Source organism: Sylvia atricapilla, chromosome 2 (assembly GCF_009819655.1).
Source record: "Sylvia atricapilla isolate bSylAtr1 chromosome 2, bSylAtr1.pri, whole genome shotgun sequence".
Classification (NCBI taxonomy): domain Eukaryota; kingdom Metazoa; phylum Chordata; class Aves; order Passeriformes; family Sylviidae; genus Sylvia; species Sylvia atricapilla.
The window spans coordinates 12,363,204-12,382,594 of record NC_089141.1 but is presented as its reverse complement, the minus strand read 5'-3'; the positions used below and the strand labels follow the sequence as shown (position 1 = coordinate 12,382,594).

General features: G+C 36.9%; 1 protein-coding gene across 2 annotated transcripts in view; it reads right to left on the bottom strand.

The window, feature by feature from the left end:
• Positions 1-19,391, bottom strand: part of EPHA6 (EPH receptor A6) — a 366,464-nt gene that overhangs the window by 181,498 nt on the left and 165,575 nt on the right. For both annotated transcript variants that reach the window (XM_066340828.1, XM_066340827.1), the window contains one exon: positions 7,045-7,200. In XM_066340828.1, the coding sequence (XP_066196925.1) occupies positions 7,045-7,200 (156 nt within the window). The remainder of the gene's footprint in view (positions 1-7,044; positions 7,201-19,391) is intronic.

Here is a 19,391-nt window from a genome sequence, read left to right as displayed (position 1 = left end):
GATGATCAGGAAGCAGAAGAAAAAGTACTTTTTTAAGGCTGTGAGTAGGAATGCAAAGCCAGCTGCAGCAGGCAGAGTACAAGGAATCTCTCACTCAATAAGCAGGTGGCAGAGGTATTTGTGCACTGTCAGACGAACAGCAAGTGACCCACTCCCAATTCCCACTCATCACATAAAATAGTCAAGGTAAGTCCACTAATTTTAAACTGTTTGCTGACTTACTGTGTAGGATCACATGGAAATCACCTGAGGCTTTATATATACATATAAAAATAGATATATAGAGTGATCTAGTGTTTGCCCCCTGTACTGAGGTCTGGTTAGTCACCTCAAGTCCTGAGTCTAGTTACAGAAAGGCATTAAGGGACTGGAGAATGTCCAGAGAAGGGCAATGGAGCTGGAGAAGAGTTTGGAGCACAAGTCTGATAAGGAGCAGCTCAGAGACCTGGGTGTATTCAGCCTTAGACAGGAATTAATGAAGGGTACAAATTGTTACAGGGTATCTGAATCACCTCAATTTCCTACTGTATTCTTCCTCTTCCACTTAACATGTTTCAAGCAAGCACTTACAGATGTATGATTTTCAAAAGCAATATGGATGTAATCCCAAAATAAAAATTATTGTAAGAAACATGGACTTGGAAAATGTGAGGCCTTACACTGCAGGCGTTGATATATGTGAGATGACTGTGGTAAACCCGGCTGCTGATCTCTGGAGTTTTTGGGCTGAATCAGTTGAATAAGCATTATATTCCCAGCTCTCAATAAAAATACAGTGGTGATCACTTCACCAATAGTTAGCAGGACTTGAAAAACTTTCAGCTTGCATTGCAGCTTTTGATGATTTATAAAACTGCCAACGGGACTTAGGCAAAAAGTTTTGATTGAGACAATGGTAAAACTTTGAGTGAGTTTTTCCTCATTTCAGAGTTTCTTAAGCAGACTGAAAGACTGCAAGAAACATTTTCAAATGACACGAGCTAATTTTTAGACAGAGTATAGCATTCATAATTTTTAAGTGATGCATTTTTATGTGCATAAGCATGGAATAAACCTGAAATGCTTGTAAATAAAATAGTTAGGACTTTGTGGGAGTGACAATGTGAATAATAAACATTAAGCTTTTCTGTGAACTGTAATTCAGCTACTTTTTCATTTCTGGTATTTACTTGTAACTTTTAATAAGAGAGCAATTAACTCTGCTCTGAAATAAATTATGAGTTATCTGCTGGATTTCAAGCACTTGATATATGGAAGTGTTACATTGCCTTTTTTTTTTTTTTTTCCCCTGGATAAGAAAGTTTAAAATCTTTTGAATGGATAAGTATTTATTAATACATGTATCTACGCAGAGTTTATGGTCAATAGATCACCAAACTTTCCACAAAATAACTATTAGGATGATGGTTCTAGCTACTCTGGAAAACAGTCCTGAGATCGGAGTAAGCTAAAACCAGCACACTTACTTCAACTTCAGTTCTTATTCTTTATGTTCAGAAGACAGGAATAATTATGTTTCCTCTAAAACCATGCTGTGAGAATTAAATAATGACTGGGTCTTAACAAATTCCCACTGTTAAAACCATGGAGGGCTTTTAGGAATATGGAGGATGAGCCGTAATCGCACTTGCATATGTGCATAACTTTAAGCAGATGAGTAATCCCCTCGAAATAATTGGTAGTATTCATGCACTTAAAACTAAGCAGCTGTGTAATTGCTTGAAGGATTGGAGTCAATGCTTTAAAACTGGCTTAAATTCATTCTTACATAAACTCTAGATATTATGACAACAGGTCATCAAAGGTAAAGCTTTTTTGATATTATTTCATCAGTTTTGGCAGGCCCAAACAAGAATTAATATGAATCTGGGCAATAGGAGAGTTTTGTCTGGCTTTGTGGATTTTAATTTTTCATCAGATTATCCTTGAACTATATGGAATGGCATCTATAGAAGAACCAATACAGTAAATAAAATACTCTTTTAAATTTTTTTTTTCCATTTGTTCTAGAGAGTGAAGGTTCTTATAGTCATGATTTGTGGCTTGTTTCTCAACTGTAAGAGAAAACATATTATTGTGCATTCATATTTCAGTGAAAAGGAAAACTATCAATTTTGTTAGACATGTCTTAAAGTATACAGCAGTCCTCTTGCAAATGCAGGGAAAAACCCTCAAACACACTTCATACTCAAGGCCCCTCGTGCCAATTTGCATGAGGATTAAATAGCTTTTTAATTGCTGTTAAATTATGCCAGTTAAACTGTGATTTCATGCAAATATTAAACTGTAATGACATGCAGTGAATCATTTACTAAGATTTAGAACTTGGAACAAAGAGAGACAATTAATTGTAATCCTCAGATTCAGCTAAATTATGTGTCACTGGGCTTTCATGAATGTGGCCTGATTGCTTTGTTATAATTTATAAACTATACAAAGATTATTTGGCACATTGGAAAAAGCTGCCAGCAATAATCCTTCTGCAGACATCTGTATGCAAAGCTCTCGGGGTTTTCCTTGTATTGATTTTTAAGAAAAACAAGCATATTGGTGAAAAGAAGGGATCCTTTCCTCACAGCAAAATTCATGACTTCGAATTTAATGCTAAAGAATAAAATACAGTTCAGATGGATGAGCATTACAAAAACATGCAGCTCCTCTGCTGAGATGGAACTCTGCCAGAGTGTGAGTAATGCCTTTTGCTTCATTTACAAAATACAGTGGGGAAGTATTTTGACACTTTCTGTGAAGGAGACTGGCGTGGATGTCTTATGGCAAAGCAGGTCTGCTCTGAAAGCAACAGAGCAGAGTTTGTGCCTCACGCAGTGCTTTGCACCTCATCTTGTTCTATGCATTCTCTTCCTCTCTGAAGGCAAAGTGCATTTTCCTGTGTATGGAAGAAAAATGCAGAAGTCTGGTGAGGGCAATGCAGTATTTTACACACTTGAGAGTGAAGACTATCTGGAAAAAAAACCCTGTTGCTTTTTAAGTGAGAACCGTCTGTTATACACTATTGGACTCTTAGAATTCTATGTCATTTGACTACTGAAGTTACAGCAGAAGGACAAAGATCAACCATCACTTTGGGATACTCAGAATCAGCATCTGGCTGTGCCCCTTGAGTTCAGAAATGTGTTTTGATATCTATATATGTAGCAGAGATAAATAGTGTCACTTGATGTAGAATTACATTTTCCCCTTTTCACTCATTCTTTTCCTATGAGGTAGGCAAGAAGCAATGGAAGCCAGTGACTTCAAACCAATATCCCAAGCCTGAGCATAATGTCAAACTGCAAAAAAGTGTATAAGTATATATATATCTACACACAAATAACAATAGAAGCAGTAAAGACTTCAAGTACGTTGCCTGATTTTGCTGCTGAAATTCAGTGTTGATTCTTAAAAATAGAGGATACACTCTGCAGCAGAGGGTACTGAACACAGCATAAGTTTGTTGGGTTCAAATTGTTTAGGCATCACATTGAAAGAGGGGCATTCAGACAACTCAGACAACCAATATAAGCCTGCCTGACCTTGAAAAGATGGATCAATTCATCCAATTACTTTACAGTGGGAAATCCTAGACTTTATGTACAGAGTGATCAGACAGGGGATTAGATATGATGCTATTTGTTGCTCCCTGTGTATGCAGAGAGATCGCTGATAGAGTACTTGCATATGGAAAAGAAAAACAGCAAGAAGGAAGAGGAGCAGCCAGAGATTGATAAGAAGTGTAAGTCAAATGAAAAGAGCCCAGGAGAAGATGAACAATATATTCTAATGTAATTTTCATTCCTCTTATTGAAATTAGATTTCTATTATGGTGTTCTGCAAAGTGAGCACTCTCCTTTAACAAAATGTAGCTACATAAAGTAAAAATGGGAGCTGTGCAATTTTGTAAAAGTACACAGTCGTTCACAAAATTAATCAAAGTGGATTTGAAGCTCATCTTGAAAGAAGTGGATACCTGTCTTAAATCAAGGTGGGACTCTTTTCCATAATGCTGCAGGTGCAAGTTTCTCAGTACCGATGAACAGTTCTGGAGTAAGAAATACTGCCTAACCCCTTACTGCCTAATCCTATACAGGAATGAAAAGAGAGAACAAAATATCTACCTCTCTTAAGCATATTACCTTGCAAGACATGGGGGAGCAAATAAAATGGGCATCAATAAAGTCAGTCAAAATGTCTGAACATTAAGACATTTGTAAAGGGAATCCACTGTTCATTCTGTTTCATTTAAGACTATATCTCCCTTCAAAGGTCCTGAGAAAAAATTCTGTTTCTTATGTCACATCTCATATGTCAAGATAGAAATCTGAAAATGAATATGGAAAATGCAGATCTTTCCCAAAGGTGGTTATGTAAAAATGGCATTTCACTTCTGCACAGCATTTTCTGTCTATTTAGTCAAAGTTCCTCATTTTCTTAAAAATTTTCAACTTCTTTTATTAAAGCATGACAGTTTGGAACAAGCAACATAAATCCCACTCATATCTGTATGTTAATTTATTAAATTTAAGTTAGTCACATCTGCACAAAAAAACAAAAGCAGCGAGGTTGTATTTATGACAGAAACACAATTTTAATAACTTAGAGACTAATTTGAGAGCAGTGGGGCTAAAGATATCACTTAGGGAATAATTTGGCCTGAAGACTCTTCATTACTGCTGATGTGCAAGATAAGAACACAGTCTGCCTGTCAAGAGCTTCAGTGTCATTTGTAGAGCTGACAAACAGTGAAATAATCATCATTGCAGGTGTAAGATGAATACATGTGCTGTGACCATCAATGAAATACTGATACCCTGCAGCCTAGGCTGAATGGGGGACAATGCATGCAGGTACTGAACCAAGCTACCAGAATGTGCTGCACTGTCGCCTTTATTTCTTCCTTCTCCCAAGCTGAGGTGAGATGAGGCACTGATCTCCTGTTGTGGCTGATTTTTGCCCTACCTCAGCTCATTCAGTTACTTTGGCTGACATCTTTCCTTAGTAGGAATGTGGAGGTCTGGCATCAGGTTTTCCCTGACAATTTTCACCCAAAGCAGCTCTCTGCACTCACATTTGTTGAGAAATCAGCAGGGTGTTGAAGGAACTGCACTCTGATACCAAGAGCTCTAATGCCCCTCCCTACCTCATCAACATATCAGGGTATCAGGGCTTAAAATTGTGCCCTGAAAGACAATTATGGAATCATAATGCCTCATTTGAGTAAGTTTTTCAAAGAACTCTCTTTCAGCGATGAAAAATCAATGGCTTATGAATAATACGGAACCACATCTGCATAATGTATGAGTGAAACCCTCTTCCTAAGCATCAAAGTGTCAAGAGCACCTGGGAGGTGTTGGTTCTGGGAGTAAGTTTTTAATGGCCTGTGCTGGAGGCACTGATTTGAGTGGAATTATCTGTAATCACCATTTTCCTGTGGGAAGCCTGAAAGGACACTGTTTATTCCCTCACATACTTCATGCAAAATGCCAGGCCCATGTGCCCTGCTCCAGAGTGAGCTGGGACTGGGGGGGGACACTCTCTGAACCCTGAACTTCCCCATGAGGTATCCAGAGGTTGGGACTGTCCTTCCCCTCAGAAAACCCTCTGGTTACATTACACAATCTTCTGCCTTGGGTCTGAGGAGTGCTATTTTTAGGGACCATCACCCTCATGTGGTGGATGGAGAACAGCTTGGTTTTGGTAATGACCCCAGTGTCTATGAATGTGCAAATCAGCTTTAAATTATCAGATCCATTCCAGATTTGCCCAGTTCAGTGTCATTGGAAAGATCAGCATGAGCAGAGGAAGCAGCTCAGTTCAGTCAGCTCAGTTATTTTTATGTCATGCTGCAAAAAACACCTCAAAACATGGTTATGCACTAATGGTTATTGCAACAGCACTTTGTATTTAGGGCATTATCTCTTAAAAGTTTCGTGTTCTTAATCTGTCAAAATACATAATGAATTTAACATGTTAGTTTTTTCAGAATTCTCTTAACTGTGGGCAAGTACCAACCAAAGTACCAAGATCAAATCCTCCACCAAAAGAATTAAGTGTTATACCAAAAACTGGGTGCATAAGATGATTCTGCAGTCTTTAATCACCTTTATTAAATAAGTGATTTTAATAGCCTATTAAAATATAATACTTCACCCACAGATTTTTAAATACGTTTGCTTATTCCTAGTATTGAGACTAAACTGATATAGTTGCTTCACAATCAATAAATTAATCCCAGTGAGTAATGAACTGTGAATGAAAATCTAGAAGAAATATTTTATTAAGTGGTAAGAAAACTTATGCTATGCATTCCTAGACATAAGACCATTGATCCAAGTAATAAAAAAATCTTCTCGGAATTTCTACCCCCACATTGTTAGACATCGGGTTTGTCTTAATGATAAATTCAGCTTGGTCAAAAATCACAAAATTATGTATTCTAAAATTCATTTAAAAAATTGAATGAATTTTCATTGTCACAGCTGCATAAAAGGGAATCAGTCTCTGCTAAAAAGAAGGTGGTGGTGCTAGAGGTTTTAATTATATTGCATTCTGATTTGATACTTTTTTCCCATTGTAAAAATTATTTTCCTGTCTTTTGTAGAGTGTTTAGTTTTTATTGGATTGTGTGGGGGTCATATTTGTCTTACACTTTTAATTTAAACCTGAGGAGACAGCAGAGTGTGTTATATCAGGTTTCTTTTGTTTACATGACTCCAGTTTTTTGAAAGTTTTTGCACCAGCAAATTTTCCAGCATATAAGATACAGATTACTGGTAGTGAAAAGACCATGTTGTTATCTATATGACAATGATACTTTCTCCTATTATATCTCAGAATTACAAGTTCAAAAGTCACCAAACTAAGAAACACGGGTATGTTTAGGGTTCTCTAGACACTAAGCAGAAATATGCTTTTTGAATTTTTATTTTAAAGATCTTTTGATTAACATGAATGAAATTCTTCAAAATTGATAGTTTGTTTTTTTTTAATACGAAACCAAATAAATGAGTCAACAGAATTGTAGACACTGGTAATGATCAGACTTACTGGTACATGCCATAGTTGGTGGGTCCTTCTCAGCTCTGAAATAACCTTTCTCACACTGACAGACAGAAGTTGCTTCTATGTGAGTCAAACTGTGTGGAGGGCACTTGGAGCACTTCACATTTCCAGCAAATGCTTTATAAAATCCAGGCCTGCAAGCTGCAAAGTAAGAAGATAAGTTTCATTAATAGAAAAAAAAAAATTTGGTCATAAATAAAATCTGTTCCAAGCAGTAATGCTGCTGCTTATTTCCTTTCCAATCTAGATATAGATGCTTTGATGATACAATTCTTGATATTTTTTATTTGGCATATGGACTTATAGAAAAAAACCTCTGTTCTTGGTGTATAATGGAGAATTGTTAAGAAAGATAACTTCTCCATTTTTAGTCAGTCCTCAGTGTTGCTTGAATTTGTCTCCAAAGAACTTCACTATCACTAAACATTATTTATGTTTTATGTACGTGTATTGACCAAGAAGAGTGAGAGAACTTCTTATCTGCCAGAGCTGTTTGTATGGCTTCCTTCCTGAAGTAATGGACAACTTGCAATTGCTAATATATTTACCCCCACAATTCCTTGGTAAGACAGGGATGACATCCCCAAATATTTGTGGCTGGGTCTGACTTGCCTACAGCGCCCCAAGAAACCTCTGACAGTAGGGCCAAATAAATCAGCTGGTCCCTGGGGGCACGAGAGGCTGGAGGATGAGGAAGGGATGAAGAAAGGAGACACTGACACCCTCCAGCACAAACCTGCACAAGCCTGAGGCTACCCTGATTGTGGTAGGAAACAGCCTGGAGAGCAGCCAGCCTTGGGACAGGGAATGTTGGGGATGATAAAAGTTCTTTAATTCCCTAGTTACCAGGAGCTGGGGTTCCTGCTGTTCTCAACCACAGCACCAGCCTTTTTGTGCTGGCCTTTAAAGCAGAAACAAGTCATTAAAATAAATCTTACTCCAGATCTGTCAGGCATGCATTCCAAGATATTATTTTAAAATCATCTTCAGACTTCATCACACACATCTAAACAGAGATTTCTTTCTTTTCCTGCCAGCTACCACATTTGAACATACCAGCATGTGTTGCAGTTACTGTCTTCTGGCTTCCCTACATGGAAACATTAAAAATGAAAGAGCAACTCAGACATGTAGAGATTTTACAGACTCCTTTTCCTCCTGACTCCTCCAGAGGTACAATGGAAACTAGCACTATAAATATAATTTTGAGGTTCCAAATGGCTTTTTCTCACTTTGACATATTCAAGACTATTTTCTTTTCACTGCTAGAGGAAATAGGCAGTACTTCCTTTTCTTGTAGTAAGATACAAAAAGATTTAAAGTCCAGTGTTTTTAAAAATTACCTCAAAGGATGCATTTAATGGATTCAGTGTCAGTTCATATTAATTGAGCTATTAAAAAGTATTAACTCATAGATAACATATACACCATCAGTTTTTTCTTCTGATTGTGAAGGCTTTTCTTGATAAAAAAGCAGTTTCAGTAGTAGCTGAATGAAAAGGAGTGAGATGACACTGAAAAAGATAACACTTGATTGCCTCTCAGAACCCAAGAGCCAATTTTTCAAATGCAATTTCAAGAGCTTAATTTTGACCCAGCAATTTCAGCAGCTCTCCTCCCAGTGTGTTGTTCTGACTTTGCTGAATAGACATTAAGGAGCTATCCTGCCCTGCTGTCACTGACTGGGAAAAAAAAAAAGAAAAAAAAAAAAAAAAGAATTTCTGGTGTTAGACATAAAAGGGGTGGGAACAACAGGGATTTTCCCCTTGAAAGTAGGCTACTGGCCTGATGCAATTGTGATTATAGTGAGTGGCAATTTTGCAGTGATTGGAAAGGCAGCAGGTTTGGTGCAGGGAAGAAGGCAGCACTGTAGATACAGGCTGGAGGCACTGACTCCTCTCAGCTCTGCTGGAAGGAAGAGAGGAGGTAAGGCAAAATCAGGGGGTGTGACGCTTCCCTGCTCCCTCCTTATCTTCTCATGCCCAAATCCTGACCTGATGAATATTAAATTCTTGCTTTATTTCATATGTGATATTTGTGACTAAAGAGCTGACAGTTCCAGATTACAGTTTCATTCAAAGCAAAATTAGTTCTCTTTAAAATCCTCATTATTTCTGAAATTCATGTCTGTCAGTTCTGAAATCATTCCTTCTTCCTTTCTGTCCCCCAAACAACAAATCACTTTGATTGAAAAGAAACACAGCATTCTCTTTCAAAAGCAATATTTTGTCTAAAACTCAGTAACACTACTATTTCAAAATAAAACTCAAGGAGAAGATTCCTTTCCAATTAAAACAAAAAAAACCCAAATGTTTTATTCTGGAATGGTAGTCTCTATTGTATTTAAAGCAATTATGGTTTTGAGGTGTTAAGTCTTTTAAGGCAAGCACATACTTATTCATGGAAAAGGTAGAGAGAAAAAAATGGATTAAGGTTTTTTACTTATTTTGAAGTCAACTCAAGTGCATCTAACCCTTAAATCAAGTATGTATCAAATTCTGTGGCAAAGAAGCTATGGGGATACCAGGTAAGCTTTTCAATTGAGAGGTTTACAAAGGTATTAACAACCCACTCCTCACCCAAATGCAGAATCTTCCAATCATGATTATTGATACTTTCAAATAAAAAACAGCCCTTCATAAACAAGACAAAATAACATAAACTGAAAGCCCCCAAATGATCACAAGCTTGGGAAAACTCATCCCTCTGGGTAACTCAGAGCTGACTGCCAGCATTCATGGTGAAAAAAAATACACTGCTACTCTGTCAAAGTCAAGGAATATGCAGCTTCAGTCTGAAATACAGTACTTCAGCTGCTGTACATATCTAAGCTTAGACTCCGATAACAATCATTTTGTTTCAGTGGCAAATTAAACAAAATAATTGCTAAACTTACAATTTTCAACAGAAAATCTGCAAATGATTTCTAAGGATGACTAATAAAAAAATAAAAAAAAAGTTTCTTTTCATCTGCACTATCACTGAGTATTTTTTCTATCTTCCAAATCACTGGGTGACATCTTGTTTCCCCTAATGTTTTCTATCAGAAAGTGATTTTGTGAGTTACTGATTATAGAACTGTATGAAATTTGACTTTTGTCAAAGACAGTATATTGTCTTGAAGGCTCAGTAATTAGCAGGGTAAGTGAATGAACAAAGACACTACAGGTTTCTCCAATGGAATATGAGTGACTAGGCAGAGAAACACTGATAATTTAATTGGCTTCAAAAAAGATAACACATCTATAAATGTGCTTTGCTGCAGCTTCACCAGGATTCAACTGTAAGTTTTGGAAACTACAGAAGTTTTGTGACTAACAGGATTTTCCTTATTTAATGTTGAATAGGTGGGATTTAGTTTTGTCTGATTCATGGCCACCAGCCCACCCCGCAGGGCCCATGGTGTGGGGACAGGTTCTGCCATGGAGCCCCCAAAACCTCAAACAATGTCTGGGTCTACCTTATGGTAAGTGCAGAGGAAGCCAGACCTCACTGAGCTCCATCTGGGGAACGGGACACGTTCCCAACCCCAGGGATGGGGCCAAGAGGTGCCCTCAGCACGGGCTGGTGGCACATGAGGTCTGGGGTCCCGGCATCATTCGGGCACTGAGGAGGGAGGCTTTCACCTCCTGCTCGGAGGAACAGCATTTTCAAGGGTGTTTTTTTTAATTGCCCAGTCCAGGAAATAAAGCCATGGCTCCAAAGCTCCAAAACACAGCCGTGGGCCCTCTTACGGAAAATTCTTTACTGCTCAAGGCTGTTACAGCCATTAATTCCTCCCCAGCCTCAAGCATGGACAACATATGGAGACAAAACCCAGAAAATGCAAATGCTGACTGGTCACAAAACCTTGTTCCTTTTTTTTTTTTTTTTTTTTTTTTTTCTCCTTAAAGCAGCATTTTCACTGCTCTGTGGGAGCACATCATTGTCCAAGATTCCAGTTTTCAGTTTCATAACATCTGAATTGACCACTACAGTGTTCACTGAAGTAAGATGAGCCCAAAGGAAACTTAGGAACAAGTTTTAGGTATGTCTGACACTGCTGGTCTGTGGGTGGGAAGGCATTTGTCAGGAAAAATGGATTTTTTATAGCTTGCTGAGAACCCATCAATCAAATTAAATCAAAGAAGACTCTGTTGTCATTTACAATGAATGGCAACCATCAGTAGCTGTGGAAGAGGTGTTTTAATCTTTCTGAATCACACACTTCGTTATGCATTTCCACCTCAGATATTTTTCAACCTTGCTTACTGGATCCCACTAATGCCCCATGAGACTGCTATCTTATCTTTCATATTAGTTATATTCTGAATTATTTCAATTTTAAAGTCCTCTTACCCCTCCACTATCTGATCATTTTATAAAAAGGGCAATCCAATAAGGCCTGATTCCATTCTGCCACTGTACAGAAAGAAGGAACTATGGCATTACTTTAACCAATTTATATTTTAGTAGAAGTGTCTAGAAAAGATAGAAAAGAACATGAAAAAAGAATGCAATGAAAGTTGGATACTCTATATTAAAAAAGACAGAATACAATCACAAAATCAAGATTAGGATATTACAGACTTAGGACAATAAAGCTATGAAGACAACCTCTAAATGTGAGTACTATCTGGTTAAATCATCTCTCTCACACGATTTTTGTCTTATTCAGGTCATGAATGGACTATGAGGGGGATTCACTTTGGGTCATGCTCAAACTAATAGTGAGACTGTGCAGCGTGAGTTGCCAGAAACCTGAGGAAGAACCCAGTGGAGAAGGGCCAGCCAACACAGATTATAAATTATCAAACATGCTAGCTAGTTCAAACTACAAAAATAAAAAACATCATGGTATTGAGAAAGGAAAGCTTCAGTTCAATTTAGTTCCTACAGAGAGTAAGGAGGGGACAGGTGACACCTCTAGAAAACTTAATGACAGAATGACCCAGCTTTAGGAGGACAATAGACAGATTTCCTTTTTTTTTTGAAATAAAGGTGAAGAGTAGTATTTGTGGGTGCTATGGTCTGCACTTAAATGCATCTGTGCTCATATGCTGCTCTTGCCAATATCTCTGCTCTCTAATATTTCTATTGTTAGATCTGGAGAACTAATGGGAGCATTACTCAAACCCTTGACTTTAGAGAGGAGCAAGGCAGAGGAGACAAAAAGAGGCAGGTATAAGGATGCTTCTTCAAATGTGACTACATAATGACAACAGGTAAATGAAATTAAATGTTCTTCCTCTTTGTGCTGACTCTTTTTTCCCCCAGTGACTTTTCCATCATTGCCACATTTCAATATTCTATGGAGGTTTTTTTACATAAATTATTAGAAGAAATGACAAAGGAGATAATTGCCACCTATCAACCAGTATTTTCAATTCACACCACTGCAGTTTTTCTCTGTATAAAACACTAGTTTCAATACAATACCTTGAACAATTATTCAGGTCACATAAGATGTTTTAAAAGAATCTGAAATTAATCCAAAAAATACACACAGACAAGATATTAATTATAATTAATTTATCATTGCCTGTCATGCTAGATACAATCCAACAGCTCATCAAAGACCTGGGAGCTGTGCTACACAGGCCAAGGTGAATCCTCTTCTGCACAGACTCATTTTTGTACCCAACCCCCCCGCCCCAAACCTAAAACTAAAAGCAAGCACTAGACTAGAATTTAAGAATAGGATTCTAAATTCATAGGTACTACTCAAAGAAAGAGATGGAAAATGTTTTCAATCCTGATAAAACTCTTTTTCATCTAATTCTTAGAACTAGGTGAATTTTTTTTCCCGGACTAATAAAGTAAATAAAATTTACTACTTCAACAGGTAAATGGCATGTAAGGGTGTTCCAGTGAATACAGAATTAGCAAATTAGTGTTCCAACAAATACCATAAATCAATACAAAATTAGCAAAATAAGCAGCTGAAAAGAGGTTCATTTCATTGATATATCAACCACTGAAATCCAGATAAAGACAATATCCACAGAAAAAAACCTGTTCATAACAAATGCTACACAGCTGCACCCTTCTTAAACTACCCCATTAAAATGTTTTATAAAATGTAGTCATGAGTCAAAAGAGATTTTTTTTTTTTTTAAGAAAAATTGCTATGTTGCAACTTACATCAATTTTGTGTGCTTTTAGTTCAAATACTCCTTGCTAAAGTCTCACAGAAATGACAAAAATGGCTGCAAGACTGAGGCACTTTATCAGTGATGGAAGAAGAGACAAAACCAACAGGATGCACCTTCGCTGATTTGTGCTGCTGACTCAACCAAACTGGTTAAGGTGGGAACTACAAATATTCAAATGCATTGCTCCATACCCAGATAAATTAGTCTTTATTTCTGTTGATATTTTATGGATAGACCTCATAGAAAAAGCACAATTAAACAGATTTCACAGACCTGTAAAGGAGACAGTAAAAACTGTTTTCTAAGCTGCATAATTTTTAAAGCAGCATCACTGTCTTTGAGGAAGATAGTGAATGAAAGGAATCAGTCAGGCTAATTAGGACACACAATAGAAATGGTAATCAAGGAACATGACAGCAGAGAAAAAGAAGAGAAGTAATCTATTCCTGCAATATATCAGTGCATACTCCTGGGACCAAGAAAGTCTGCAGGAAAAGAATGGAAGGAAAAGGTCATTACAGCTGCAAGCAGCCATCTCCAACACCTCCAGTAATCACCTTTAAACAGAAAAGGAGAAATGTAACCCTGAGAACACTTCATGGCACTGCAGAACTTACTGAGTCCTCAAATCTGTCCACAGTAGCTGTGAAAACTCTTTATTTTAAAGTATAATATCAATAATGCTTTATTTCATTGCTCTTTTCTACTTTTTAATCATTGTTCCATCGTTGAAATTAGCTGGAAGGACTCTGGGGGGGAAGAGACAAGGCAGGAGTGTGATAAGTTTCTCAACACTGCAGTGAATGCACCAACAAGAAATATCATTTCTTATAACTACAGAAGGAACCTGTGCTCGATGGATTTTTATTATTTCAAGAGGAATTAACGTCCAACTTCTCTTTCCACAGCTCCTCTGTACAGCTGAGGCCTAACTTATCAGAAGACACTGCAAACAGGCCATTAGACCATACCAAATATTTCTTTCTGGAAGAGGAAAAAAATGGTCTGAATAGAGCAGAACCATTTTGTGGCTGATTCCTTTGCACATTATCTATCTCCTGTATCAGCTGGTGAGAACAGTTACAGAATCACCATCTCCTGGTCTGAACATAACAACCAAATGCTAGAAAAATACCTCACAACTATGAGAAAGATTTAAAGTACCTCCATGCCAGATACATACACAAAAATTGGTCATCTATGGAGAGCAGTGTGTCAATCATATTATAACCTTATTATATCTATTATATCAAATGCTATCATGTATGTGTTATTCTCCCTCTCTGTCCCTTCTATTGAGATCATAAACTGTAGTTTCCGTCATCCCTCTCCCCATTTTTTCTTCTTCCCCTCAGTATGTGAAATCTTTCCATTTTCAGCTCTGAACATATGATGAATAGTTAGTCATGGATTTCTCTTTTTCCTGTGCACTAACAGCCCCTTGGAATCTGCAGATGCACTTTTCTCTACCCATAACAAATTAATCTGCTAGCCTGTGTTAATTAATTCCTATGACAGCTATTATTCAATTTGCTTTGCACGTGTGGTTTTTTTGGAACCAATTTTTTTTTCTGAGGCTTTCTCCAGTTTTGACAAAAAGACAAAACTTTCTAGAGAAGGCACACCTTGAAGGAATGGAATATCCTTACAGGCAGTTATTAACAATAAAAATCTGAAGTACAGTGCAGTCTCTATTTACAAGGTAATGGTTTCCTGTTATGGCCTTATTATAACACGGCAGTTTTTTTACGGCTTGAGATTGGAATATAAATTTTTCGAGGTTCACTGCTTTCACTACAGCAATTATTCTGATAATAGATCAGCTAAAGTGATGCATTTTTTCCTTCTCTGTGTAACTATCTCTTTTACATTAATATAATTAGCAAGAAGCGATAGCAATAAGAAAACAACCTAACTCACTTTAAAAAATACCTCAAATACTCCAATATTTAAAAGGAGAGGCTTAAATCATTGCTTGCATTTTTATTTATGGTCAGCAAGATTGCACATTCAGATTTGAATTTGTGATTTATTTAAGGTCTTGCATTATTTGCATGTACAAGTCAGGAGTTTGGGCACACAGACGAAATTACTGTAATCATGGGGACTATTTAAATGCCCCAGTTCAGACAGGTAATTGTAAAGTGCAGTACTTCATATGCAAAAAAAGCCAAAATGTTCTTATGAAATCAGACATTTGGCCTTTGAAATAGAGTCCCTTTGGATGTGTTTGCAGAGAAGCTCACGAACTTGAGTTTTAAAGACACCAAACTTGATTAGTGACTCCCAGACTATTTCAACTAAGTTTTGACTTACCATTGAAAATAAAGAACTTCGTGCCTCTGTGAGAACCAAAGATGATTTTCTTTTGCATTATCTCTGGATACCCACAAGCTCACAGGCAAATAATCTTTATTATTAAAAATTATTTTCAACCCATCTTTTTGTCTGCTACATTACTGTACTCAATTCTATGTAATCTTGTTCTATTCTATTGCCTTAACATGTAAGAGTAACACAACGTGATACTTGTGAGTAAAAATTCTGGGATTCATGTCAGCAACTAACACAGTATTCAAATACCTATTTTGCCATGGGAATTCTGTAATTAGTTAATTCAAGTTTTCCTTTTCCTCACATCCACACAGAATCACTTGCAGTACTTAGCCCCAAATTACAGTAACTACTGCATTGTATTTATACAGGTACAAATGACGTCAACATTCTTGGGATTTTTGTTGTTGTTGTGTGGGTTTTTTTTTTTTTGGTTTTTTTTTTTTTTTTTGCCTTTCGTTTGTTTGATTTTCATAAGTAAACATTGCCAACTTCTCCTAAGCCATCACCACATTCAGATTAATGTGAATTTCAGTGTATAGGCAATGCCTTGGCAACCCAAGGAAAAACTCTGACTACTGTCTCAAATATTCATCCACTGGCATTCTAGGACAGGAATAAATCCTTTGATGATGCAACCCCATCCAACCTCATGTAAATAAAGCAAAAATCATGAAGGTGCCCTTTAGCTAAACAGGTTTCTAATGTGTGTTTCAGTGAAGTAGTTATGTGGGATAAATCTTCAATCCTTGTGTCTGGAATATTTCACGTGATTGATTACAAGAATCACAGTTAAGTATTTCTACTGAACACACTGATATTTCACAGGAATTTCACAGAGATGAACCACGACATTAATAGGAATTCTCAAAAAATCAGGTTGATATGAAAAATGTTCCCTTCAATAAGACTTCTAGTCTTGATAGAGAAATTTGAGTTTAAGAACACAGGTAAGTATTACTATAAAAACAAATTGAATCTCCATAAAAGCTGAATCTTTCCTAAAAGTGCTGAAGAGGCACCAGAGAGGTTCATTTCTAGTTTTCCACTATAGTGGTTGCACATTACAGTGTTAAGTATTTTCTGAATGAAGAAAATAACATTATCCCCATCCTGAAAAATCCCAACCAAAGCTTTAAGCTTCGAGAGGTCAGTAGGACTTCTTCAAGATTTTCTAGCAGTTAATTTTCCTGAACTACAGGTTCAGGAAATGCCCCAGGCCAGGAGGGGCTGTAGCTCTTTAAAGGAGGAGCCAAACACCCCCAAACAGCGGCATAAGGTCATCCCACAACCCAATTTACTTTATTCTTTTTTCCCCCACTTTTCTTCATGCCTGCAAACATACAATGATACAGATTTTGGCATGAAACTGACCTCTTAACTACAGACTGTTTAGCTCAAAAATTATTTGTTTAGAAATGAATAGCATCACCTTAGTAGGCCTGCGTGGATTATTTTAAGAATGTATTTTAAGAATGTAAATTCACATGACAGTTTACATTCTGAAAGAAAAATGTTTAAAGTTTTATATAAGCATATGTGGGTTTGGTAGCATTTTAGGGCAATCATACACTTAAAAAAACTGGCAACAAATTTTATACATAAATTTTGATATTTGACCGATGATTAGACATGTCTGGAATAATCCCTCTACCAAAAGAAAAATAAAATTCAGAATTAGGACTACACAGTACACAGTCCACAAAAATGACAACTCCTGATGCTGCACTGCCATTCCTTACCAGATTGTGAATTTAATTCTGGCAAAGTTTAAGTCCATTTCAACTTTTAAATACTCATTAAGAATTGTGCAGGACAGAGAGCTTTTGAGTTGATAAATATCTCTGCTCTAGCTGAGGTGTGGACACATGACAGGAGACAAGAGAGCTACAGCTCACTCACTGGTCTATGGCCTCTGGTTGCGTCTAAGTCTTACAGCAGTTAACATTACATTTATTTCACACCTGGGGGTGGCACATTGCTTGTATGTGGTCAATTTTCACCTTTTTCCTTCACTTTCGTTCACATTTCTCATACTGTGAGCAAAATGACTGCGAGACAAAGGTCAGGAGCTACAATTCTGACAGAAAATGAGACACCGCTGCCTTCATTCAGTATTTGGAACTGTAAAATTCAGGAATCTGTGTTCACTTAAAAAAGTAACAATGAACTATACCATTTGGCATCTTTTTTTATTTTATAGGCTAATTTTTTTAATAGAAAACTCAAGTGAGACAAACAGCCACAATGCTAAACTCAGCTACAATAATGTAACTACATTTGCCATGAACATTTTCAATCACTATAAAAAGCAACATAGCCACAGATGTTTAGTTTTAGAAAAATAGGTACGTGATACTGAAATATATACACAAAACTACATTAATTTTATTTGGGAATAAAAAAATATTTCTAGAGAGTCAGCCATATGAGAAGTGGCTGAGGGAGCTGGGGGTGTTCAGCCTGGAGAAAAGAAGACTCAGGGGAGATCTTTTCACTCTCTACAATCACATGAAAGGACGTTGTAGCAAGGTGGGGATCAGTCTCCTCGGTAAAATGTGACAGGAACATGAATTTGATAACTCAGACACCAAAACCAGAAAGGGAAACCTTTCCATTAGATGATGCTTAATGCTATTTACACCGTGCAAGAACTTTTGTTATGAAATATAACATTGCTTAGAACAGGAAGATTATCTTACAGTACCTAAGGAGAGTAAATAACAATCTTTTTTATTTGTAATTATTACCATGATAAATGTTCTAGGGTTGAACAGAAGCTTAGGTCGAAAATGGAAATTGATACGAAATTAATACATCTCATCTCAGTTATAAATATGCATGTATACATTTCAAACCTATCACAGCTGATGAAGAGGGCCTGACTTGCTGTACAATTAAGAAAGGCACAGGAACTGGAGCGTCAAATAATTTCATTTACAGGTAGCATTTGGTCTGCAAAAACATATACATCATCTCTAGTATTATTCTTGTTATCAGCCCAGGCTACAAACCTGTAATATTTCTGATAATTAGAAATGAATTACACCTTCTCACCATCCTCATCCCCCTTTCCTCCATCATATATTATGAATTCTGTACCTAACCAGTCTCCTTATGTTCACACAGTTCACACAGAGGCAATGCATTCAAGGCATACAAACATTCCACAAAGAGGCCAGTCAGGCATGTTCCCCACCACTTTTGATAGTATTTGGAAGAAAACAATGACCTCAGATATTTTATTTTTTTACAGAAAGACTTTGGCCAACAATCAAAAACATAAGAAAAAAAAAAAAAAAAAAAAAAAAAGAACGTCAATGCAAGGAGTGTATCAATGAATAACTATAATATTGCTGAAATGTAAAATTGGAAGCAACCTCTGCTCAGTGGTACATTAACCGCTAGCCTTCCTAGTGCTTCTCGTATCTCCTTCATTATCCCAATTAAGTCTTTAAAATTTCATCCCTATTATTATAACTGCTTCTTTATACACTGCTTTCTACTGCAAAACCGAAATACATACAATCTTAACGATGTTTGTGGAATAATGAGATTTGAATCAACCATGAGACTCCAAATCTTAATTGGCAAGAGGTGTGGGAAGATGGAAAATCTCCTTTCCCTATAATCTAATCAAACCCAGCAATATCAGCTTCCAGAGTGCAACATCAGCCTTTTTCCCCTGAAGAGCTGAGCAGGAGGTTAGGAAAAAATTAATTGTAAACATTAATGTAAATAGCGAAAGTTCATACTGGTCATGCTTAAAGTAAGCCACCTCAGCAACATTTGTGCTTTCTCTTGTACTCTGTCACTTGTGTTGCTGGTGCTGCTTTCTGCATCCCAGCAGGCTGAAGCAGGAGC